The sequence below is a fragment of the Chelmon rostratus genome, chromosome 15 (genome assembly GCF_017976325.1).
Source record: "Chelmon rostratus isolate fCheRos1 chromosome 15, fCheRos1.pri, whole genome shotgun sequence".
NCBI classification, from domain to species: Eukaryota; Metazoa; Chordata; class Actinopteri; order Chaetodontiformes; family Chaetodontidae; genus Chelmon; species Chelmon rostratus.
Window position 1 is genome coordinate 13,248,429 of NC_055672.1, and position 25,513 is coordinate 13,273,941.

The 25,513-nt window shown below is 42.3% G+C and overlaps 1 protein-coding gene and 1 long non-coding RNA gene across 3 annotated transcripts; both read left to right on the top strand.

Annotated features, from left to right (window-relative positions):
• The first annotated feature begins 274 nt into the window (after positions 1-274).
• LOC121618049 lies at positions 275-3,486 on the top strand. Its single transcript, XR_006007430.1, has 3 exons — positions 275-604; positions 2,045-2,150; positions 2,679-3,486. It is a non-coding gene; the product is annotated as an uncharacterized LOC121618049 (long non-coding RNA).
• Positions 3,487-8,607: 5,121 nt separating this feature from the next.
• On the top strand, positions 8,608-24,203 carry grhl1 (grainyhead-like transcription factor 1). 2 transcript variants are annotated; one of them, XM_041953296.1, is made up of 16 exons: positions 8,608-8,784; positions 10,903-11,092; positions 11,379-11,452; positions 12,117-12,250; positions 12,337-12,572; positions 13,188-13,270; positions 13,565-13,718; positions 13,837-13,948; positions 14,364-14,458; positions 16,501-16,744; positions 17,672-17,799; positions 19,438-19,466; positions 19,690-19,775; positions 21,857-21,942; positions 22,404-22,468; positions 22,835-24,203. In XM_041953296.1, exons 1-16 carry the CDS (start codon positions 8,765-8,767, stop codon positions 22,947-22,949), a joined length of 1,851 nt encoding a protein of 616 aa, XP_041809230.1. In that variant the 5' UTR covers positions 8,608-8,764; the 3' UTR covers positions 22,950-24,203. The 2 variants fall into 2 exon arrangements, with proteins under 2 accessions (XP_041809230.1, XP_041809231.1); XM_041953297.1 differs by lacking the exon at positions 8,608-8,784 and adding an exon at positions 8,838-9,063.
• Positions 24,204-25,513: the final 1,310 nt, after the last annotated feature.

Consider the following 25,513-nt stretch of genomic DNA (forward strand, 5'->3'; position numbering starts at 1 on the left):
GTACTGATGACACTCCTCTGTACTAACAGGCCGAAAAAAGAAAAAGACATCATGTGGGTACAAAGTCCCCTCAGTGAACTTGAACATTACTAATGGCGTGTAGTGTTCATGCATCAGGGCCTACACAGGGAGCGGTGTCATCCTGTCAGATGTGAAAGTAAAAAATAAAGACACAATTTATCTAAGAGGGCTCACACCGGAGCTCCAGCCAGTGAATGTCAACCTGCTGTTTCAGACCTCAGAACATTTTCCAGAAACAACCGAGGGTCTGCTTTGGTTTCCTGCTTCCTCTTGAAGACACATTTCAGGTTTGACAGCATATCTCTTGAAAAAGGATTGTTGAGGAAGGATTCCTCAACAGAGGCGTCAACAGGTGCGTCTCTCAGTGTGAACGCAAGTGTGTTTGTGTGTGTGGGTGAGAGCTAACATACGTGTGCATGCATACCTGCAGGTGACATCTCCCATATTTTAAACTTTTTCCTTCTCTCCTTCACCCTGTGATGGCTGGAAAAAGGCCAGCTCTCCTCTCTGTCTCTGGACTGAAACAACATTGCAGTATTACTGCAGTGTGGCAAAAAAGAAAGCACCTAAGTACTACGATGAGGTATTCTTACTTTACCAGAATATTTCAATTTTATGCTACTTTGCATATTTACAAATGAGCTTGTAAAAATGTATTGTATAGTTTTACCTGACAACATGACATATGTTTACTTATATATGTATTTTTAGAATTTCTTATCCTTTATATTTCTTTTTTCTGCATTTAACTGAATGTCTTGTATGTGCATGTGACAAAAACATAGGGTGCATTTTTAAACCAATAGATATCACCAAGTCCACAGTTTATTACTTATATTAAGACAATTATTTTTTCGTATTACAGGTTTTCTGAAATGTTATATTTAAATATGCACAAGATACATTATCTAATTAAATGTGCTCTTATTTACATACGTCTTCAGATCAGAAATCTGGACATGAAACAAGGTTAAAAATTCTTGTCTCATTTTGTTGACATATCAGATTCAAATGTTTTTTTTAGCACAAAGACAATTATTTTTGCATAACGGGTTTTTGAAATTGGATGCTTAAATATGTAAATGAGTCATTATTTATTAAATGTGTGATCATTTACATACGTTTCCAGGACAGAAATCTAAAATAAATTCTTGAACGTGTATTTTGGACATTTTTTTACCTGATAAGACACACCTGACTACTTTAGGTAAGTAAGTAAAATGTTGACTACAGGCCTGTCAGTTGCAGCGAAATATGCAAGTGAAATACACAAGTATACAAATGTTAATTCTATCTATTCTAATTTTACACTATAGTCTTGCTATTTTTACTGAAGTCGAACAACTGATCACTGCTTTTGTGCAATAGAAAGTGAGGCGGCAGTGATTGCTGCTCATGCAGGCGAGCTAGAGTCAATCACAACAGAAACAAAACTGGACTGGGAGGAATGGGAGGCTGCAGATTGTAAGTGGCAGAGCATGTTTCGCAGTCTCCCACGCTTTCTTCAACAATAACCGCCTTCAGTCAGAAGTCAGCTCACCTCCACCTCGCTATTCATCCTCCGTGTGAAAAATAAATAATGGCGCACATTGTTTCTGAGGGTGCCTGTAAGTCACAAGACCAAGATGAGTAAGCCTGAAGAATGATGAATGAATCAAGCAAAGAAAAGTTTTTTGTTTTTTATTTCTGATTATACTGAACCTTGGGTGCTTTAATAACTCAGGCAGTGCATGTAATCGATATTGTCAGACATGTAAGAGTTGTGAGCATCCAGCAAATCAAGCAGATCCTGACAAACCACTACCTTTGTTTGAGGCCCGATGAGAAGATTGAAGGATTTCAACCAATGAGATCTTGTCTGATCAGGATCTTACAGCGCTCACACTTGTTCACCTCTTTACTGAAGCACTTAAACAAGTGCAGAGTCCAACAATAGCAGAAAGGCTTTGCATCTAATAGTATCTAAAACTGAAAAATGTGATCGAAGATGATGATAACGAGCCGCCTTCTTTCTTTTCTGCAGGTAAATTCAAACAATTCTGTCATCGTATCTCATGACTTCCATCTGCTTTGCTCATGAAATTCCTCCGTTTGTACTTCAAATGAAGGTGACAACATTTCCCATGATGGTGAGTCTTAAAATAATGTGCCGAAGTGTCCACGATCACGCAGGAATGCTGTTTGTTCTGTTTGGCAGCGTTCCTCAAACAGCCAACACAAAGTCAGCCTGGCTGCTTGTAAAACGCTCACACTATGAATACAACAGCTTGTAAGGTGTCACTTTCTGTGGGATTAAACATACATCAAAATAGATCTTAGCTCAGGTGGTGCAGTGGTGCTTGGTCCAGCAGAGAGGAAAGTGAGCTGCGAAGATAAAACATGAATTTCCCTTGAATTCACAGTAATAGAATATGTTTTGAGTGTATTCTGGGTACATGCCGCCTACAAACATCCTTCTACACGTACCCATGGAGATGTCTGGGCCTGTAGAGCTGCTCCACAATACAGTGCTCAGGTTACTGTGAGTGTTTTTGTCTATCAGGTGGCTGAATCCCACGCTAACGGCTCACAGATCATCATCTCACCTCTGAAGGATTCGTTCGGTAAATGAAGCTGAATGATGTAAACATTCATTCTTCTTTTGTACAACACAACAGATCCCCTCCCAGATGAGAGCCTGGCCGACAGACAGGACTGTCAGTATGAACCTGAAGTGTGAAGTGTGTCACTTATGCTTACTGGATCGTCATTTTAGAGCAAAAAGAGCGGAAATGCATTGATATGTGAATATTATAAGCAAAGTTACCAGTGAGAATAAGAGTGATAACCTTTGCACTGGTGCTGGGTTCAAAAATATGGCACATTTTATGGGACGGGAAAAAATAACATATATTTTGAATGTTATCCATTTCACATTTCTAACATTTTTATGTACTGTAAGATAAGGTGCATCCGCTCCTGCATCATGCTTTAATAAATGTCATGCTATGCTTGGGTTGCGGTGGGAGTTTGGCTTTTTTAAAATGTATCAGTGTTTTTTATTTTTTGTTTCTGTTGGTGTCGATGTGGAAATGTACAAAAGCAACAGTGGGTGAAAATAAAGGGAAAGAAAGTGGTGCTTATATGCTGCTACAAGATATGTGATGGATGATGAGATGTTTATGTTCCTTGGAAAAGTTGGTTATAAAAAGATCCTCCCCTCCTTTTTTGCAAGCAGATGACACAGTATCTGTCAGCACACCATACCTCGAAGAAATTCAGTTTAAATTGATGGAAAAAGAGAGAAAAATCCTCACAATCGAGAAGCTGAAATGAGAGAATGTTTTGTGTTTTACTACTTCTGTCAATAGACCAATTGTTATTTGCACCATCTACTTGTGTCTGCGAATAATAACGGTCCCTTTAATCAGACTGAATGGTCAGTTATATCCACAGCTCAGGGCTAAAACATCAGCAGTGTTGTAAAGCAAAACACATGTACACACACACACACACACACAAACACTGCATCAAGAATCCCGGAATCCCATAACACCTGGAAAAAGTACTGACCTGTTTCCTTCTCAGTGTGTGTGTGCGTTAAGTGGTTTGGGAGTTGCGGAGCAGCATGCGGGTCTGCCGTGCCCTCAGTGTCTGTGACTGTTTTTACTGTCATCAGTGGGAACAGTGTGATACCATCTAACCCTGGCCTCAGCAAAACACTGAAAAACATCACGAAACCATCGAGCTGCTTGGATCAACCCTGAAACGCTTAAATATCCTCCAATTAAATCTCCTAAATTCATCTAAGACTGAGTGAGAAAGTCCTAACAGATGAGGCTGTAACAGCAAAAGCAAACCACAAGCAATCAGTTACACGGGAGCGATGACAATCCCACAATGTCAATAAATAATATTTGTGGATCAGCCTCATCTGTCACAGAGGTAGAGTTGAGCAGATGTAAACGATAGTTCCACACAGCTCACATCATTTCAAAGCTCTAGGATGTCTGTTAACATTCGGAGAGACAGCGGCATGATAATGATCATCAAACACATGACAACACTGTCTCATTGTTCATATAGACTCGCTCCCTGTTTACCCGAAAACAGCAAGCCTCACCGAACTTCAAGCCCGAGCTGACAGCGGTCCAGTGTGACTCAAACAGACCTCAATACGGTTACAAGCGCTCTCGGCTCAGACAAGTGCTCACATGCTAGAAAAGTGGGGATGGATTTGCATCTTATTTCCATCCCGGTTAGATGCCTGGAGTGAGGTGGGACGGCGTTAAAAACCAACTGTCTTCTAGGATGAGAGAGGTGGAAAAGAGGGATGAGAGAGAGGACGAGGGGGGCTTTATCCCACTAACTAAACTGCCAAATGACAGAAAGCATCCTGGAGGGTTTGAACCGTTGGAAACTGCTGGCATCGGCTCCACATGCATCTGGGCTGCACATTGGAAAGCACTCGTGGCACCTTTAAGATGTCCACTTGTCAGTGTTTCATTGCAGCGCTTTTCATTTTATGTGTGTGTCTCTCTGTCACTTTCAAACAGTCGTGAGATCATCCCTGTGCCTCAGGCTGTTTAACACCAGTAACTACAGCAAGCCTGGCCTGGGTGTTGGTTCCCTTCTGCCGGAGAGCAGGCTTTAATTAAAGTGACAGCAAAAAAAAAAAAAGGCTGAATGAATTCCCCCTTTGCTTTGACACTAAAGTGTTTCTACTAGACAGGAATTATTAAACTCATCTCTTTTTTAAGGGTTTAAAAACCTCTTTTTTTAAGCAATTAAGTATAACAGTACATAATATAACACCTGTCTAGATCACAAAGTGTTTCACAATTAAAAAACAAAAGAAGATACGAAACACAGACAAAATAAAAAAGTAATAAATAAAAGAGAGGGTTTTGAGCTGCTTTTGTCCGCAGGTCTTAAATTCAACAGGAGAGAGTTACAAGGTTTTAGAGCCACAACTTTGAGTCTGGAATAAGGGAAACCAATAAAACCTGATCAAAGGGACTAAGAGACCAAACGGGTGATATAAGGCTGGAATGGGTTTAAAAGTAATCACAAGAATCTAGTGTAGACACGCTAAACTAAAATAATGATTCATCATCTCCATTTCAGCTTCAGACACAACTTTAGAAAAGACTGGGAAAGTTGTGGAGTGTTCCAAAAACACCTGTTTGGAACTTTCCACAGGCACCAGTTAGTTTTAGAAAGCTCCACACTACCTGTCTGACCTGTTTTGCCAATATGAATTTATGATGTCAAGAAAATAAAATGTGCTGTATGAATAAAGCTTTGCTTGATAAGATATATCTCTAAAACATCTTAATGTTTGCACAAGGCAAAGAAGACGGGACCCAGGGCAGAACCCTGGGGTACACCACCAGACAGAGATGCACATGAGGATGAGGGAGGTAGAAACCACTCCAGGACTGATTCTGCTATACTGACCCAGTGTTTATCAGCTGAGGTCCACAGTATCTATCTACTCCACTATATTTCAGCTTGAAACACTGTCCTGTTTAATTTAAGACATTTATCTGACAGCTGTATAGTTACAAGTTACAGATTTAGATTCTACGTTTGATAAAACATGTTTGATTATAAAACACAAAGCTCTCTTAAAGATTAAACCTGCACTTTGCAGCCTTTTTGTGATCCCTTAAAGAAAATCAGTGTCTGTTTGGGATCTGTTGTCACGTTTCACATATTCCCCTCTAACCTTCACATGGTTTTTATTTAAATAACTGTTTTAGGTCCGAAGAGGTGAAGTTATGCAAAGCTTCGCAAAAATCAAAGATAAGAGAAAAGTCCAAACAGTAAATACAAATTTGTGTCACTAAGTATATAAAATAGTACCTTCACCTTGAGCAGCTACAACTGTAAAATGCTACATGGTCACTGACGCATCAGTATTAACAGTCTAATTATATATATATATATAGTCACAGGAGATGTTTTTCTGCCGAATTTGTACTTTTGCATTTTTTAAATTTTGTTGATTTTGAACTTTTTCTTCAGTAGGATCTTGAGTTCATGCAATGTAGTGCAACATTTTTTGCATTGATGTATTGGTGCTTTCTTTGTTGTCTGCTGTATGTTAATTCTACTGTATCTTCCCGAGAGTGAGCAGGTCTCTGATTTCTCTAATCCAATGCTTTGATCCATACTCTCTTTCTTTTGTCTGTTTTCCCCCATCATTTGGCCTCTCTGCTCTTTGTCTAGTCAGCATCTAACCAGACCCACCATCAGCAGCCCAGCCACATATTCCCAGTCTCTTCTCACACACACACACACACACACACACAGACACACACACACACACACAGACATCCTTGTATCCCTCCCTCACTGTATTATCCCATGTCCTCCATGCAAACACAAACAAGCTCCAGAAGAAGCAGGTGTCCTTCTACTGGGATAAATAAACAGTAAACCAGGATCCAGGAGCAGGAGGTTGTGTCTGTGTGTGTGTGTTGGTGTGTGTGGTACAGCGAGAGAGAGAGAGAGAGAGAGAGAGATGGGGGGAGGGGGGATTACTGTTAGTTTCTGTCTCAGTGTGTGTGTGTGTGAAGGGGGAAACTTTGAATATTGCTGATAGCATCTTTTAAGCCCCCTCTGTCTCTAAGCTGTTTGTTTTCACTCACTGTGTTTCTTTTCATTCTGTGTTTTTGGGTTTTAAGGTTTATTGCACATTTATGTTTATTTTATCACAATCAGCACAAAGCTTGTTGTAGATAGTTAAAAAGAATGGTTCAAGTACAGCATCTCAGAGAATCCCAAAACATATGACAGTTATTCCCACTGCTATTTTATATTCCACTTGTTTAAAGTTGGCAGGTAATTTTAGCTTTCTATGCCAGACTTCCATAGAAAAACAGTAATGAACGATTTTTTTGTTCCTGCTTCATGCTACTTGATTGTTAACCGTTAAGAGTACCGCCAACCTGATTTGGTTGCCATGCTAATTCAGCATTTCATTTGCACACTTGTAATGTTTTTTGAGGTTGCAGGCCTAAATTTGCCTGCTTCTCACCTCCAGCTGTGCAGGCTGATGCTAATCTGCCCTCCAGGACAATGTAAACAACTCTGTGTCATCATCCGGTAACAGTGACACAGGTGGGTGCACCTCTTCATGAAGTTTGACAAAGGTTTACTGATGGAGCTAGATGAAAAAAATGATTCTCATGTGAAGGAAAATGTTGCTTCACAGTGTCTTTAGATAAGTGGTTTTCTGAAAAATGTAGGGTTCAGACTCACGGCGTCTTCCAGGGATCAATTTACCTGCTTTTGCATTTTATTCCATTTGACTTCGTTTCATCATTTTGTTGTTTGAAATTAGTTTTCCCATGTTTTCAGGCTCACAGAAAACTCAAAGATGTAAATCCCATCCCAGCTGTGAATTGTTGCAATTACAAATGTTTAAATATCAATTTTTCTGTGGTGAGTTCACTATATATAAAGTCACTGATTGCCACCACAAACACTATAAATATCTACTATATACTCTACTCTATCTTCTAACAGTAAATAACATATTCATGTCCTTGCTCAGAAAGTTTCAGAGTTTGATATCAGGGCTGATACTGACCTTTTTAAACAGACTGAGTTTCACCCATCACATGACAGATCCACTAAAGGATGGGTTCAAATGACTGTAATTAAAGAAGATACTCACTTGATTTCTCTGCAAGTCAAACTGCTGATGCCTCATTTTAGCTTTAGATAAACTTTACGATGCATTTCTGCTGCGCAGAAGCAGGACTGTGGATTTTGTGGTTTATATTTTTCACTGGAATCACATCAGAAATGATTCCCTGAACAGGAAGGACGATCACAGCAAGTAAAACCTGTTTCAATGTGCATCTGATGATTATTTTAAGACAGAATCTAAACAGCTTCTTTGTCGGTGTCATTACAAACTGAGTCATTTTGGTGTCATCTCTGGTCTCCTGTTAAGTTACATGAAAATTATTTCAGTGACTTCTCGGATTTCACAATTGGAGACTTGATATCCGAACATACCGATTAGTTTTATAGCTTTTTGTTTCTCATTTGAGGGAAGTCATCCATCCATCCATCCAAACTACTGAACATAGAGCATTCATGTTTAACATATTACTGCTCAAGCACAATGCTGCAGTGACCATGCCCATAAGAAGGTCTTTCTTACTCCTCCAGTCCTAAAATTAGCTCCAAAACCGCTGGACTGTGTAAATCCATCAGTTCTGATTCATTTCCAATACTTCTTACATTTTTGGATCCTTTTTATTCTGTAATCACCTTTTTTCTTATTTTTTTTACTTTAACCTTTTTTTATTATTATTATTTTAAAGAATCACACATCACACTGCATAGGCTATCCAATTTTTTCACTATAACAAACCCTACATGATAAAATCACAGCTGTTAAACCCTGTTCTTCCACTAGTTCACCGTGAGTCCCTCCGCAGCTCCAGGTAAAGGCACCAGGCGAGCCAATCACAACCTCAGCGAGGGTAATTGACAGCGCGGCCCCGCCCCTGCCGTCCACCTGTAATCCAATCCGCGGTCCTGTCACAGGTAAAACCGGCCTCAATTTCTCAGCTTTGCCCCCAAAAAGCGAGAAAAGCCGACAAAACCCGTTCTCTCAGTAGGGGACACCTTGTTTGTGCCGCGGCCCTCATCCAGCGTTAGCGGCGCAGGTTTCCACCACAGCAAAGAAGACGGATCGGATTTTCAGTACCAACTAGAAAGTCCAGTTCGACCGACCGAGATGTCACAGGAGCATGACAAGTAAGTTGTCCTGACTCTCCACCTTTAGCCTACACAACGGGGGCAGCTTGACTCTATAAGCTTGTAATACTGACTCTAAATATTTTGTGGATTTTCACACTATTTTTGCACCTTTTTTTATTTTTTGAGTTCATGGCAAAGACGGATCTATAAAAGCTCGCTGTGGTCCACCTCTGACCTGCAGCTGCTGCCTGATATTTAAACAAAAAGAATATCCCTGTGATGTTTGTGTAGCATTTGAAGCGTTATTTTAGGATTATTATGGCTTCTCTTTTGAGGGTAAGTTTACTCTGAGACTGGCTGCCAAGCGGGAACGTGTATCACATAGTTTCCCATGGTGTAGCGCCGCTCACTCCACCTGTCATGTTCCAGCCTGCACAGGTGTATCTCCACCTGTCGTGCGAGCTGAGGCGCCTGTTAGAATAAAAACCGTCCCGTGATGGCGATGGGAGGTTTAGTGTTTGACTTTGCTTTAAGCTCCAACAGTTCTGCGGGCAGTCTTAATGATGTTTGTTCAGGAATAAACACGGAGCTCAGCAGGGAGCCGTCAGCTGAAGGGAAGCTGCCCCCGCTGACGGCTTTTTATGTGCAAGTAAGAGTTTTGATCAGCATCTTTAAAATAAAGATGAGTGTTTCTCATGCTGGTGGAAGGGCTCAGCCTATATTCTGTATGTTTTTGAGGGCAACGACAAGGAGACTTTTGAGGGGAGTGAAATTGTACACCTGCTAGGCGTTGGCCCGACTACTTACACAGACAATGTAAGCAAGCACAGGGCTATATGAGGTTATATATATATATTTTAACTTAAACAGCTCAAATGTCAAAAATAAAGACTCCGTGCACGCTTCTCTAGCAGAGAAGGATGTGTTTTTTTTTTCATGCTCCTGTGCATTAAAAAGTGACACGTCTGTGGATTCATGCTGCAAATACTGACTTTATTCCCTACAGGTAAAATCTAATTTAAATCTCTGAAAAAACAACTCTTTTTGTTGCTGTTGTAGTAATGGATTACATGTCCTCATTGTTTTATTGCTGGTTAATACAGCATCTTATCAGGTTGCCTTTTATGAACAGCACAATTAGATATAGGATTACTAATTATCACTTTGCTTTGACCACTGAGGGGAAAAGAGCTGTATTTGTTGTAGATACTCGACGTGGAAACTGGGCCAGTCCGTTTACACTTTATGATAATTGCTGTGTTGTGGCAGAAAATCAGCAGTTGGATTTGGTGGCAGGATGATTGAAGACGTGTCGTAGGGGTGTGTAGTTTCCAAAGTTTGACGAGGAAAGCTAATGAGCTACATGAAACTTTAATCACAAGAGCTTGACTTTACTTTGTTCTAGTCAAGGCATAACACGTCTCAGTAAATATAAGACGAGCAAACATTAAAATTGACTGTAAATAGGCAAGTTCAGTGTTGAAATGTTCAGTATGTTGTATTTTCATTCAGTAAACACATTAAGATGGCGACAAGCAGATGAGACACACGAAAATACAAGCTGCTGCGCTCTTATTGGTCCAACTCAGTCCTGTTTATGAAGCTATGACTCTCGAGGCCTCACGAGATGGAAGAGGAAGGAGAAAGACGCAGGCGATGACTGTGCATTACGACGTGCTTCTCATAAACAGGTTCTCTTACGAAAACAGCAGCACCGCGCTGCTTAAACACAGGAATGTCGCCGGGTCAGATGCGTCACTTGCGGTCACCTTCTCAGCCAATGAGAGATCCTCGAACCAGAGTCATCACACTGGACGAGCCTGTAGAGCATCTTTTCCTCCTCGGTGGTTCGATGGCTGAGATTTGTTGCATAATCACAGAAAAGCTTGAACAACTGGTCTCGCAGATTAAGAGCATTGACATGGTGGATCTCTCGCTCTTGTAACCTGTTTGTCAGTTTTGGCTGAGATTGCAGGCCTTGGCTTTCTGAACTCATGTGAAGTCAGTGAGGTGAAGTCTGTTGATCCTAGATTCTATATCCACTCTTATAAATGTCTTTCATTTGTGTCCAAACAGTATACTTGAAGTAACACCTCAGTCAGCCTACTTTTTTTTATTAACATCTTAATAAAATGTTTGTACACAGTCACTTATGAAACTCTTGTCCTCCCGCAGTAAGCGTGCAGTCCTGGTTCTCCAGAACGAGCCGGGTTATGGCGGCCAGCGCCGCTCCTTCACCACAGAAGACGAAGCTTGGAAATCATTTCTGGAGAACCCGCTGACAGCTGCCACCAAGGCCATGATGAGCATAAATGGAGACGAGGACAGTGCCGCAGCTCTGGGCCTGCTGTATGACTACTACAAGGTATCAGAAGAAACTCAGAAATCATGTGACCACACAGGAAAAAACAGTCCTGCAACTCTAAAATCAAAAGTGCAGAATCTCATGTCAGGGGATTAGTTACCAAATCCTTTCAGGTTTCACCTATATGATCTTTGTCCATGCTGACATCCGACCATTAACCAACATCTGCAAGGCAGAGCCAGCGTCATGTAACTGATCTAGCTGCATATATAGACAGCAGGATGACCCTGGTTGTTGGATGTGATGTGGTCAGACGCTGAGCGGCTGTGTTTGCACTCCCGTACAGGTGCCCAGGGAAAAGAGAACAATACCCCAGAGCAAGCCTGAAGCACTGGTCTGTGATGTGGATCCTAACAAAAGGTAAGCAGCAGCCCTCACCTAATACCACCCCGCTTTAAAAATAAAAGCACAGCAGAGGGGAACCACCGCATGAAGGGAATGGAGAGGTTCAATCTCTTGCACATTCTCTGAATTTAAGGGCTGCGTTTGCAAGTGCAAGAGCTGAACGCAGCACAGAGTGCAGCTCATTTGTTGAAATATATTTAAAACTGGAGGAGCACCTTGTTTCTCCAAAGGGTCAAAAAAAGCCTTGTTTTTAGAGTCTAACCCAACAGATTTGTTCTTTAGTTGGAGTAATAACACACGTTTCTCAAGGCTATGCTGACTATACTGACTAATTATAGTCAGTATAGTAATTAATTATCTAATGAGATAATGGGGTGTAGCACCTGAATCCAAGTTTAGCGCGTACGTATTAGTTACTTAAAAGTAATTAATCAGTCACTTTACTTGTCCCCAAAGGGCAATTGGTTGCGCAGCAGTGAAACAAAAAACACAGCATAAAAACATACAGCACATGAACTATGATAAAACTACGAAGACTCCTGTTCTGTAGTTAATAGATTTAAATGAGAGAAGAGACAGCAGAGCTTCACACTGGATGAATATCATCATGATAGTGATAGTATTTACAAAAACAGTCACACTTTAAGTCCAACATATGTGCTGTTTGTCTTTGTTGCAGACACCAGATCCAGGCGGGCCACCCCATTGCTCCACTTCAGGAAGCTGGTATGGAGAACAGGATCCAGGTCCTCAAGGGGCCCTTCAATATTCTTCAGCTGGCCCCAGACAAGAGGAGCCAGTTCCCCTCACCAGGTCTGTTCACCTTCAATAACACAAGCAAACAGGAGCGGCTCAAAAACACAAAACCTGATTGTCGGTTTTCTGATTTTACCTCTCAGACACGACCGTCACAGTTTCCATCGCCAGCGGGCCAAACTACCCCTCCATCAAGACGGAGGTGCCCGGCCACGGCTTCTCGGTGACCATCCCGAACAACTGCGCCGAAACCGACAGCCACGTGGGCGTCTTTGACCGCCAGCTCAACCACGGCGGGGTCCAATTCAGCCCCAGCACCCAGTCCCGCACGCCCCCCGACTCCACCTTCTCCGAGAGTTTCAAGGACGGTTCCCAGGAGGTGTGTGTTTCGATCCCCCTCTTTCTAAACCCCGCTACTGCTCTCCCTGCGACCGCCCCCCTCCTCCTCTCCTTCACCTTCCTCTCCTCTCAGATCTCTCCCATCAGACAATAGGATATTCACCTGATCCCATGGAGCCAGCGGTGGGCTCAGCCTTCCCTGGTTTTATTTGAACATGCCAAAATAGCAGCCAGTGTGTTATTATGCCATTGTCTCACCAACACAATAAAGTGCTGTACTGTTCTCCTACAATAGCCAAAGCCCTTTCTCTGTCCTCTCTCTCTATTTAACCTGGAGGGGAATTACTTTAGAAAAGAGTAACCCAACAAAACCCCTGTACAGGAGGGGGGGTGGGCAGGAGCAACATGATGGAAGATAATTAAACTACCATTTAAACACAAAGAAATTGGGGATGAAGGGGAAGAACAAATTAATTAAATCCACACAAAGTGGTGGAAGAAAAGAGGAAAAACAGCATTTCATGAAAATCATTCCTCTGGTGAATTATAGGAAGAGGCTGTTAGTATGAGTCCTTAAAAAGAAAAGGAGCTGTTTAATATCCTCTTTTTGCTGCACCTCACTTCACACGTTATCTGTCTTCTTTGTGTGCTGCAGGTGTTTTCCTTCCCAGGGGATCTCCAGTTACGTATGTCCTCCATGACGCCTGATGAGTACCCTCAGTTTGACACCGTGCCGGGGTAAGTCGCGCGGCCGCCGGCCTACCTCCCGACTTCCACCACCATTCAGCTTTTGACACAACACCGCAGAATGGCCTCTTTCATCACAGTCGCAGGGGAGACACCAGACTCCCCCTCTGTGTGAGAGAAAAGAGGCTGCACACACACACACAGGCGTTATCTGACAACACACTGATTTTAGGTCACGATTTAGCTGCGGCAGCTACATGAAGGTTTTTGAATGCTGTTGGTGCCACTTTCGATGTCTTATTCCTGATGTTTACTTAATTCTGCCACGATCTCATCGTATTTTAGGAATAACTTTGAGTACACCCTTGAGGCGTCCAAGTCTCTGCGTCAGAAGACAGGCGACGGCACGATGACATACCTCAACAAGGGCCAGTTTTACCCAATCACCCTCAGGGAGATTGACAACAAAGGCATGCAGCAACCCATCACCAAAGTCAGGGTAAGAGACAGAAAGAAACCTGAAACAAGCAACGGTTTAGGATTTATGGACTGTAACCACATGTTGAATATGTTTACAGCATGTTAAATTGACATTGTGCGTGTTAATCAATTGCCAGAGTGTGGTAATGGTGGTGTTTGGGGAAGAGAAGTGCAGAGATGATCAGCTGAAACACTGGAAGTACTGGCACTCCAGACAGCACACTGCCAAACAGAGGTGTCTGGACATTGGTAAGAAGTCTTTCATTTTTTAAACTCAACTGTCAGTTACATTAAAGGGAATATGTGCACTGTTTGGCAGAGCGAGAGTGCTGCAATAAAGGGTCAAATAAACCCAAGTGTGTCTGAGACACTGTTGGTGCACAGATGGAGGTTGATTTTAAAGCTGCAATGATTCATGCCGGCTTTATGATGGTTTGGGCTGATTAATCCTCCTGTGTCTGCACTGTTAAGTGGCTGGTTGAAAGGGCAGCTTAGCTGTAACGGACAGAAAAAGGCGTGTGCTTGTGCCGTCTCTAAAACCCAAGTGTGTCATACAGTAACAGTGAATGAAAATAAAGTTTTCTTGAGATTGCAGTCTGATTGCATTTCCTGGTTGGGCTCACCACTACTAAATTGCTGACTAAACTCTCGTTCGTTGTCACAGCTGACTACAAGGAGAGCTTCAACACCATTGGCAACATCGAGGAGATTTCCTACAACGCCATCTCCTTCACCTGGGACACCAATGAGGAGGCCAAAGTAAGACAATAAAAGAAACACCTACACACACATAATCAGACGTGCTTGTGCGAAAGCTACTGTTAAAACAGTGTTTGGCCCACAGGATCACTGGTGATCCGAGGTTTCCATACACTTCCTTGTCCTGAACTCTTAATATGAGCCTTGAACTTTTCACATCAACGCACTTAAGCCAAAAGTAGACAACTCCTTCTTCTTGAAGGTGCCGTGTGGTTTTTGCCACAGACCAGAATGAAGGTCTCAGGTGTTGACACCCCTTTGTCAGTGATCAGCAGCCACTTTGTTCGTTATGATCCTCCAAAACAGTTGTTAGTGAAAATAGGTGCTTGAATAGAAGAGCGAGGATGCCGTCACCTCCTCTTGTGCGTGCAGTCTTGTTGCGTAGAGACATGGAAACGTGTGTGTGTGTGTGTGTGCTAGTCTTCCTCCCTTGTGCGCATACATTCTTGACTGGTCCAACCAGCCTGTCACCCCTATTGTGATGCTGCTCGTTAAGGCATTTCTGCACAGCAGACAAAGAGCGCAGGAATGAGGAAACTCAGCAGGAGGGGGACGAGGACCGGATTGGACAGTTAACAAATTAAAATCCTGTTCAACGAGAAGGAGAGGTGACAGAAAGAAGGAGCTCCTGTCCCGTCGTCCAGTCTTGTTTTTTTTGTTTGTTGTCGACCCTCATCTGGCTGACTGGCAGTGATCCAGACGACCGATGGGCTGACAAACACATGAAGAGACTACATGGCACCTCGGCTCACCGGTAGCGTCTCGCTCTCTGTAGGCTACGCTTAACATGAATAAAGTCAGACGCACAAACTTCTCACTCGCTGGCTCGCACACACACACACACACACACACACACACACTCACACACACACACACCAGGATGTGGGTCTAACTGTCTCCTGACTCGAGGCCTGTGTCCATAGGATGTTCATCCTTGTGTGTGTTCATGACTTCGCTGCTTGTGTATTTTTGGAAGCCACGCCCTGCCACGCTGTTTGAGCGTCTCATCAATCATCAGTGATGATTGGTCTCATCGATCTGTTTATTGACAGATGAAGGTGTGTGTATGTATGTGTGTGTGTGAGCAGGTGTGTGTACGTATGCGTGGCTCGCCCCTGGGCTGATTGCTCTGCAGCATATACGTATTTGCGGTGTATTTGCAAAAGGCAGCCCCTCCCTTATGTTTGCCTGCTCTGGGGCAAGTTCATTAAAACATCTTTTGCTGACAATGGTTTTCTTTTGATGATTCCTCTTTGTTTAAAGGTGCCAGAAACTAAACATACAAGAAAAATGACACAGGCACTTTTAAAAATCTGGAATGTTGGAATAAAAATATAGATTTTATCCCACTTGTTCAATTCCTCATTCCGAAACAAATGAGATGATGTGTGAAAGCCCTACATCAGCACTTTTAACTGCTTCTCTCAGCTTGTCTCTGCAAGATATATAAATAAAGTTATGTTACTATAAATAAAGCAGAATGGATAGACTCCAGAGGGTTTTAAATGTTATGAAGTTATGCATCAATTCAAAGCACAAACAAATTCACATTCTTCCTTTTCTTTTGCCTTTTAATGATATTCATAATATCGGGGATATCTGCTGCTTTTCCCCTCAGATCCTCTTTGTAAGGTGTTTCAAAATGCTCTGTTATTATAGTGTGTTTTGTTGACACAATGATTACCAGTTTTCAATGCGAGCACCAGAAGGACAAAGGAGCCTGTGATTGCTAGCATTGACCAATAGAGGGCAGCACAGAACACTGAATGAGACACCTGCTGCAGGAAGTCTTCGGTGTTTCACAGTGATGCAAACTGACAATCAGAGTTTCTTCGTGATTTAAAAACACATTGAAAAGTTAGATTAACGCTAAAGTTAAAGTTAAAGTTGCTGTTGCCTTTAATGGACAAAGCTTGTTTTATGTTTCATTTCTCCAGCTTTATACAGGCAAAGTTGGAAACTTTCCCTTTGCTTTGAGCACAACTTTTTCCACCTTCTTTGTCTCATTTGTCATGTCTTCTCCCTCCATCCTCCCGCCGCAGATCTTCATCTCTGTCAACTGTCTGAGCACAGACTTCTCCTCTCAGAAGGGCGTGAAGGGTCTTCCTCTGAACCTGCAGATCGACACCTACAGCTACAACAACCGCAGCAACAAGCCCATCCACCGTGCCTACTGCCAGATCAAAGTCTTCTGTGACAAGGGAGCTGAGAGGAAGATCCGAGATGAGGAGCGGAAGCAGTCCCGCCGGAAAGGGAAGGTGGCTGAGCTCAACCCCGGCCTGGCCTGTGAGTCACTCAGCTCTTTACCTAACCTAACGTGCACAAGCAGGGGCTGAAACTACCGTACGTGCTGTAGCTAATCCCGGAGTTAAAGTGTATTAGTGTACAGTACAATCTGTTAAACTTCATAACAAAACAAAGTCAAAGTTAACTCGACAAGTTCAGACACAACTGCGCTGAGAAACTACAACTACAAAATGTAATTCCTCCCCCGGTCTCCATCTCACCCCAGATCACCTACACCAGAGTTATATGATGATCTCTTTTTGTCTTAAAGCTGCACCAATCAATTTTTTTTTTTACATGAACAATTCAATCAAACCACTGTGTAATGTGAAAGTGGACGCTCACAGCGTGAGCATGTACCCACACCGAAATATCACTCCCCCTCATCTCCGTGGAGCGTTTGAGCTCATTTCAGCTCATCGTTCTGTTTTTTGTTGCCCACGACTTTATGGCTCACTCACATCATGGTTGTCAACATCATCCTTCTGTCCAGGCACATTAGATGGTGTTTTCAGGAAAAAGCTCTGAAAACCCCACTCTAAGCTATCCGCCCAGCACCAAACAGCTATGTTAGCGTCTCTACAGTGGACATAGCAGAGCATTAAGTGGCTAAAGAGCCTCAGGAGCTACTTGAAACCCAAACAGAACTAAAAATAGAGTGAATATTGGTCTTACATTTGCCAGGTGCTCAGAAATGTGACTCTAAATAAATGCCAGTGTTGCTCAGTGTTCACTGGATGTGTAAATAGGCAACTTCTTGCTAATGTGTTTGCTGTAACAACTTTATAAGGTGATAATAAGTCAATGTTGTGTTTACGGCCTGTTTCGCTTCCCTGAAGTGGCTGTAAAAGCACATTAATGCAGGTGTAAAGACTTTAAAGATGTCCTCCTTATTAAACTGCTCCCTGCTGTGTCTTTTCCACCCAGTTGTGGATGTCAAAGTGCCCATTCTCCAGAAGCGTAATGACGTGACCATCTTCAAGATGATGACGGACTTCGAGACCCAGCCCGTCCTCTTCATTCCTGACATTCATTTCTCTTCCTTCCAGCGCCATGTGAGTGAGACCCAAAACCCTAAATACCCACCGCAGTTGTTTAGTACAGCATGTCTCGTCAGTCTTTTCTGACCATGAACATTGTTTTTGCTGCATTTATGTACCCTTTGCAGCGTCTTAGGTGGTCCATAAACAGTTTGTTGATTTCAGCTTCCACCCACTCGTCAGCCAGCTGGGTCGAGGTGACCTGCATGCTTAGCTGGCAGGAACAGAGAGTTCTAGTTTGCAGCTTTGATAGGAGTCCTACATACTGATGGCTGTATTTCAGACTGCTTACTCACAGGATGAATCATTTACCAGTGACTCAAAACAAACCGGGGTGGCTCAGAAAATAGTACCTGTGCTGCCACTTTAATTTGTTCATATGCTCCGAGGAACATAAAGAGGCAGATTTGGAGACAGAGAGAGGACTGCAGTGCTGTGAATGATGCGTAGGTGCTATATCAGGCGTTTGATAGCACACTTTAAGCATGCGTGCAGTTTGGCAGGTTTTTATCAGTGCTGGCTCGCAGCAGCCCTCCTCAGTGTGACTGAACTCTGAGCTTTGCATCTTCCAGTCAGGACCAACATGTCACATGACACTTACAGAGGCGTGTGTGCATGCACACCTGGCAAAAGAAGTCACTTCTGCATTTCAGGCACTTTTAACATTCTCTGCAACATTAGAAAAATGACTACATGAAAAGCGGTGAGAAATGTCTCTGGTTGTGAGTTTTGAGTGACCCCTGCTGGTCAAATCATGAGTGCAAGTGACAAAAGGTACTCTGTCACTTTCTCTCATTCTCACTGAGTTTACCTTGCTACTAGCGAAACTGAGGGAGGGACAGGAGGTTATTTTTGGTGCTGCAGATGACATTGAACCTGACTGAACCGCTGTCAATTTCTGATAAACTCTGGGTTTTACCCACCAGCTCAGAATAGATTTCTATTGACAGGAACGCCTGCAATCAATACAGTCACAGGGCAAAAGGCTCCAACCAAAAGCAGCTTTCCAAGAATTAGAAAAACAAGATGTACTATTTAAAATAAGTGATTTTCATACACTGTTATTTACTGTATAAGCAAACAGTGCCTCCACAGAGCAACTTACTGCAGTGTAACTGAGTAACAGAGTTTAAAATATCTATACATTTAATAGGTAACTATTAGGATCAAGAGGCCTGTTATTATTTGATTATTTGACAGATCAATATGTCAAGTCTCAAAAACATGTTTTTTCCTGTCATATAAGTGACTTTGTGACATCTGAAATGATTCTGTGACCAAACTGTGCAATCTTTGCTCCACATATAAAACTAGACGGCCGAGTGGCTGCTTTTTGTTGACCAGGCTCGTTTCTCAGTGATAAGGAGGCATAAAAGGGTCAACACTGGAAACTGTTTGGACTGGGTTGTTGACTTTTCCTTTGACCTGGTTGATTTAGCTGCCGACATGCAGAATTAGAACTGCTGCAGTTGCACAAGTTGCACATTTTAAACATTCACTTTCATTGCAGGATGTACACTGAAATCACATTTCATATGTATTATTGCCGTAGATGTTGGGTGCCCAATTTGAACACATCTGTAGCTGACACTAGTAGCAATTTAAGGTTATCTCAGTGATGGTTTAATTTCTCTATGTCTGTTTCTTCTGCAGCCCTTCGCGACAGAAGATGGAGAGGAGAGGTGAGCTAATGGGTGCCCTGATTTCACACTTGCTCTCTTCACATTTTCTTTTTAGAAGCCTTGAATTGAGACAACCTTTGGCACTTTCACAGTAAAAGGGATACAAGGTTGCTGTTTCTAGGAAATGCCTGTGCTTGTGTGTGTTTTAAAGCCTGTTAGCTTGTTGTTAAGGGCGTTAAAGCAGTGATTTGTGTGTGTTTGTGTGTGTGTGTGTCCACTGCAGCTCGGGCATGAAGAGATTACCCTTCAGTGATGATGAGTTCGCTGCGCCCCCAAACAAGATGGCGAGAGAGGAGGAACCAAAGAAAGGTAGCACATATGTGTGTGTGTGTGCGTTGCAGTAGTGTGATGCCTTTCCTGATCAGGGGTCTTTGAGTGATCTTAGGCAATAAATCGGTGCGTGCGCACATGCATGTGCATGAGGGTATGTTTGCTGTGATCAACCCCTGAAGACCGCCCCACCAACACACCCACACATACACACTCTCTCCGCGGGCCATGTGATTATTCCAGGTCTTTCAAAACACACACGTGCCCAAGGCCTCCACTGACCCAACAAAATACCAGTGATCACTACGTGCACACATGCAAACAAGCCTGTGCCCTTTACCCCACATCCCAGTCACAGGCCTACAGCTTGCTTTTTTCACGACTAAGATATGTAAATAAATGCTGTAAGATGTGTTACAGCTAGAAGAGGAAACTTTTAAAGAGCTGGACTTCACCTTGACATTTTAACACCACCAACAAAGATTTGCACCTGCAGTGAATTTTCAGGGGGGTTCTCAGAAAAATCTCTTCTTACACAAAATAATCTACATTTTTTCAGATTTTCTCAAATGTTAACTTATTTATTGTGAAATAGTGCTTCACCTCATCAGGCCTGTAAAAGTCCTTCAAAACAACAGTTTCACTCTTTGGCAGTCATTGAACTGCTCACATCTTATGTCACAGTATAGAACCTTCACCTGTGACAAGAGGTCACAAGCAGACATGACTACATTTTAACAGATCGCTTGCCAAACAAGACGGGATCTCGTGTTTTAAATGATGCTGCAGCTTGAAGCTGAATCTCGGAACTATTCAAAGTTATTGTTATATATTAAAAATGAAGCACGATTCAGCCAAAAAGCAAAGCCAACGTGCCACCTAAAATTTACTCCAGACTAAGTTCAGTTAAAGCTTCAGGTGGCGTTTCATGATCTTTCCACGACAGCTGTCGTGTTCTTTCCATTTGGACAATTGGCAGCCTTGTGATGGTTTGAATGGTATCGTGCTGACGTCCGACAGAGAAAACTGCGCATCATGTGCTGACGGGCCTCCTTTAAATGACTCACAGTTATCCATTGTAGCTCCCAACCACAATGAGCAAAACCGTGGCTATATACATGTACTGTAGCATCTTGAATCAGAACACCACCATTGAGAAAAGTACCATACTGTACTGTCTGACCTCTTTTCTGATAGAGTGCTGCATTAACAAGTCTTAAAATCCAGAAATGAGTGAGCATTGTTGTACTTCCTTTCCTTTCCTCATCTCAAAGTCAGTGGGTTTTTGGAATAGATTTTTGGTCAGATGCCTAAAATAAGGTGGTTAACACAAGCTTAAGAGTTTTTAGCATTCTGTTCCACGACCTAAAATACATCAGCGATTCACAGCGGTTGTAACAAGTGGCTAAGTGAGACGACAGGGGTTGTAAGGCACGTTAAACTTATTTGCATCAATCACAGAAACTCATCTACTCATTTGCAAAGACACTCTATAACAACAAGTTTACCCATTACAAGGTCTGCTGAAATCCAAACTCCAGTGGAAACATCCCATCAGCTTTTTGTCAAGAGAACCAGGGACCGTTGACCTACAAAAATCTATCTTCTTAAAATAGAAGGGTTCTTGACAACAGAAGGAGTATTTCTTGTATTTATATCACAATTCCTGCAACAGATAAGAAAACAATATGAAAAACTGTATTTAGAGAGTAATCTATTTTGAGAAGACTGAGTGTAGTGAATGAGAGTTGGGTCTGTCCTTCCATTTGTGTGTGTGTCTTTACGACAATGTAAGATGAGTGTGTTTTGTCTGGGCCCAGTCCACCTCTTTGAGTCTGGATGAGAGCCCATGCAGTCTGGCAGGGGGAGTATTAAATTAGAATTGCCTGCAGCGTTACACATATCTGTAATTGCACTAATGGATAAAGTATGTGTGTGCATGTGTTTGCATGTGTGCAGACCCACACACGCGAACCAAAACCATCATTCAAGCTGTTCAACCTGACCCAAATACGCGCTTTTAGGCTTGTGAGTGACTTTTGGGTTTTTCTGTCCAGTCCATTAACACACCTGTTTGCTTTGACACCTTCCTGTCTCTTCTTTCTCTTATCACCATGCAGTCCTGCTCTACGTGCGCAAGGAGGCAGAGGAGGTTTTTGATGCTCTCATGCTGAAGAATCCCACGCTGAAAGGCCTGGTGGAAGCTGTAAGTTGTCCTCAGTTAACTGGACTGATAATGGCTAGTATTGCACTAGCCATAATTAGGCTTATTAGCGACACTGACCTGGGAATGACGTAGGGAGGAATGAGAACAAGGAGGGGAATGGGCAAAGAGAGAGAGAGACAGGGTGTGTGGCACAGAGGGAAGGAATGGGATGAAAAGCTGTGGACAAGAGGAAGCATAGGCGTCCGGGGGAGAACGGCGAGGTGGAGAATGTAGGGAAATAATTCAAAGGGAAATAGAACAGAGAGGCAGGTGTAGGTTAATTTCGGGCCTGAAGGCAGACAGAGAACAAGGATCATGTACAGTAATTGCTGGAGAACCAACAGCAGAAATTCTGAGCTATAACAGGTGAACCAGGTGTCTGTAAAGGCTGAGCCGCAAAAGCAGACTGGTTTGTTCAAACGTTCAATAATTTAACACTGATTTGTGTTTTTTTCATCCAGATTTCAGAGAAGTATGAATTGCCTTTGGACAAAGTTGGAAAAGTCTACAAGAAGTGCAAGAAAGGGTGAGTATGAGTGTCTGTGAAGGACCAAATCCGTCATTAATGAACAACCAGATCAATTAATTCTACTCATGCGTTTGCTCTCATCCTGCTGATTAATTGGCATTTAGTTGGTAACTTATGCGTCAGTTGCGCATTAGCAATCATAGGAGCTGCTGCTTTGATGCACATCAGTCAATCATAAGATGTAAATATTTCTTTACAAGTAAAAGCTAAAACGATTACACAGTAGATAGATTTATCGGCTTCTGTGTGTGTTTATCAGTTGATTAGATCATTTCCAAATTAAGTTGAGATTTTAGTGTTTCGTGTTTTGGGGATGAGGGTGAAGGCAACAGGTCGCTAACAGCCACATCTGTCTTATAATAGGATTCTAGTCCACATGGATGACAACATCATCAAACACTACTCCAACGAAGACACCTTCCAGATCACCATGGAGGAGCTGGGCGGCATGTACAAACTCACCCTCACTGAAATCTGATTGGGCGGGAGGAGATGACATCATCAGCAGGATGCGGGATGAATCAAATGGAGCCGTCAGGAGTGGTGGTTTACACGTCTAGCTATGCAGCCATTATGGACTTGATGTGAAATGTAAATCATGTTGTCTTTGTGCTGCATTAACCGATTTTAAAAGTCCCACAAGAGGTATTGAAAAGGCCATAGCTCTTAATACACCACATTAGATATGTAAGTTATACATTTTGATTCATTTTAAAGCCTTTTTTGTGCATAGGAATCAACAAGTGAGGTCAGGTTGGATTGTTATGACACCCTTTATCTTGTATTTAGTGAGTTGCACCTCAAATATTTGTGCCTACTTTTGTACATCGTGCAGAGTGTTTGTGGTGCTGCTATACCTCATGCTATGCAAGCAGCAGTGTTTCTCATATGTTTGCATTTATGAGGAGAAACAGCTCCCTTCCTAAAGCCATAGCACTGACAATTACAATCTGTAAAGCTGGGTATTTAGTGCACAAAATGAAGACGGCAAATTATTGATGGAGCCCCAGTGGCTCAGTGTATTAATAGCAAACAGCGTGGCAGTATTTAGTGAGTAAAAACTTCTTCGTCTGTCGTACAATTAGGGGAGAATATTGTACAGTAAATGTTGTATTTTTTAGCATCGGATACATGTTGTTTGAGTGAAATGGCTTAAAAGATATTGTTTCCTAAATAATGGCCTCTTTGTAAGTATTAAATAGTTACTAAATATATTGAAAACAATGCGAAAACACAGCTACCACTCTCCTGTGGAGTCGTTCCCTGAATGTGGATGAAATAGGTCAAGAAAGTCCAGTACAGTCCAGGCAGGCTGTTCTGGAAGTGCAATATGGTATTTAGGTTCAGACACATCCAGAAAGAAAAAATCTCCTGTATTGCCATAACTACAGTATAAAATACATACTAACTGATAAAATGGCTTTTTTTAAAAAAAATGGAAATGTTGTATATATCCACTGAAAAAAGGATCAACATGATCCACCCTTTTTTATCTCAGTACTTATTGTGTATATATTTATTAAGAGAATGGATGTGGGTCATTGTTTTTTTTTACCATATATAACAAAATTTCTATTATTCCTAATAATATAATGTTTTTTTTCCTTTTTATATGAAGTTATTCTAATGTTACATGTCAAGGGACAGAAAGTTATTTACATGTCTTTAATTGATGCTGTTTTTTTGTAAAGGATTTGCTGCACAAGGTGCCCAATAAAGGCTCTCCAGTCTAGCTGTTCTCTGATGCTTTTTCTTTCTCACCACACTGTTGTCGCTTTTCAAACCTAGCCGACATATTTCAAGCTTTCCATCTTAGAAAAGATTTGTAATCTATGTGCATGGAATGGTTTCATTAAGCAGCAGGTCTGTCGGTGGTTGATGTTTTGGATCTGTAGCAGGGATCAACTGTGCCAGTGTTTTCTGTCCACGGTGACAGATGTCTGGGCATCAACCCTCACCCTGTGGACAGGAAACAGGTGCAGAGAGGGTGCTCTGTCGGAAACCTGGCCACAAATGTATTGATTTAGAAGCAGGCCCTCGATAGTATCTCAAGCTGTTGACTGTTCTCTAGGGATAGTGATGTCACCACTTTGGTCCAGACTGAAACATCTATGAGATGGATTGCCATGAAATGTCGACACAGACATTAATGCTCCCCAGAGGATGAATCTTAAAGACTTTGGTGATCCTGTGACTTTTCCTCCTGCGTCACCATGAGGGCGACTTTTGTGATTTTGACTGAAACAGCTATTGGGATGGGTTGCCCTGAATTTCAAGTCACCCTCATGATTAATTTTAACATCTTCAGTGATAACTTTGCATTTGGCGTCAACATCAGGTCAAACTTTACGTTTTTCTAATAATTTGTTTTAAGACCTCACAGAGCAACGCCCTCTTCTGTACACCACAATTCTATGAAATAGCCTATTAGGCTAAATTTGACCCCCGATGGACGAGTTCCATTATTTATGATGAATCTGAACAATGTTTTTGTTAACTTGGTCACTTCTAAAGCTCTAAAGTGTTCACATATTGCAGTTTTGCTCAAGAATAACACTGACAAGTTCCATTCCTCCCACTTCTGCCTCTAAAAAGCGATTGTGACAGCGTGAGTGCATTTCCTGTGCAGCACATGGGGCTGTGAAATCAGTACGATTGTTCTACAAGCAGCATCATAAAGCATCAGGCGTGCAGGTACAGAAGGGCCTGAAGAATCACTTAGTTATACTTTAACCGGCAAGCCACGCCAACGTTGCCACGCTGCCCTGACGCCTTTAAGTGTGAGGCCATCTGGTCCGTCTCCGTTTTGCCGTCTCCGTCGTTCCCCTTGTTGTTTTCTCAGGCTTATTCCTGAGATGTCCTCGTTTAAACCCGCAGTTGGTGTCAAGATGGAGCTTCTGTCCTCTGTTTAGATGACTCCGAGTGAGGGCAGAAAACTGGCCGGGCTCACAGCTCAGACATATGGTCTGTCTTTGTTTTCCATCCTGTTAACAGTGTGGTCAAATTGGGTAGAAACTTAATGATTCCAGTTGAGTGAATGAT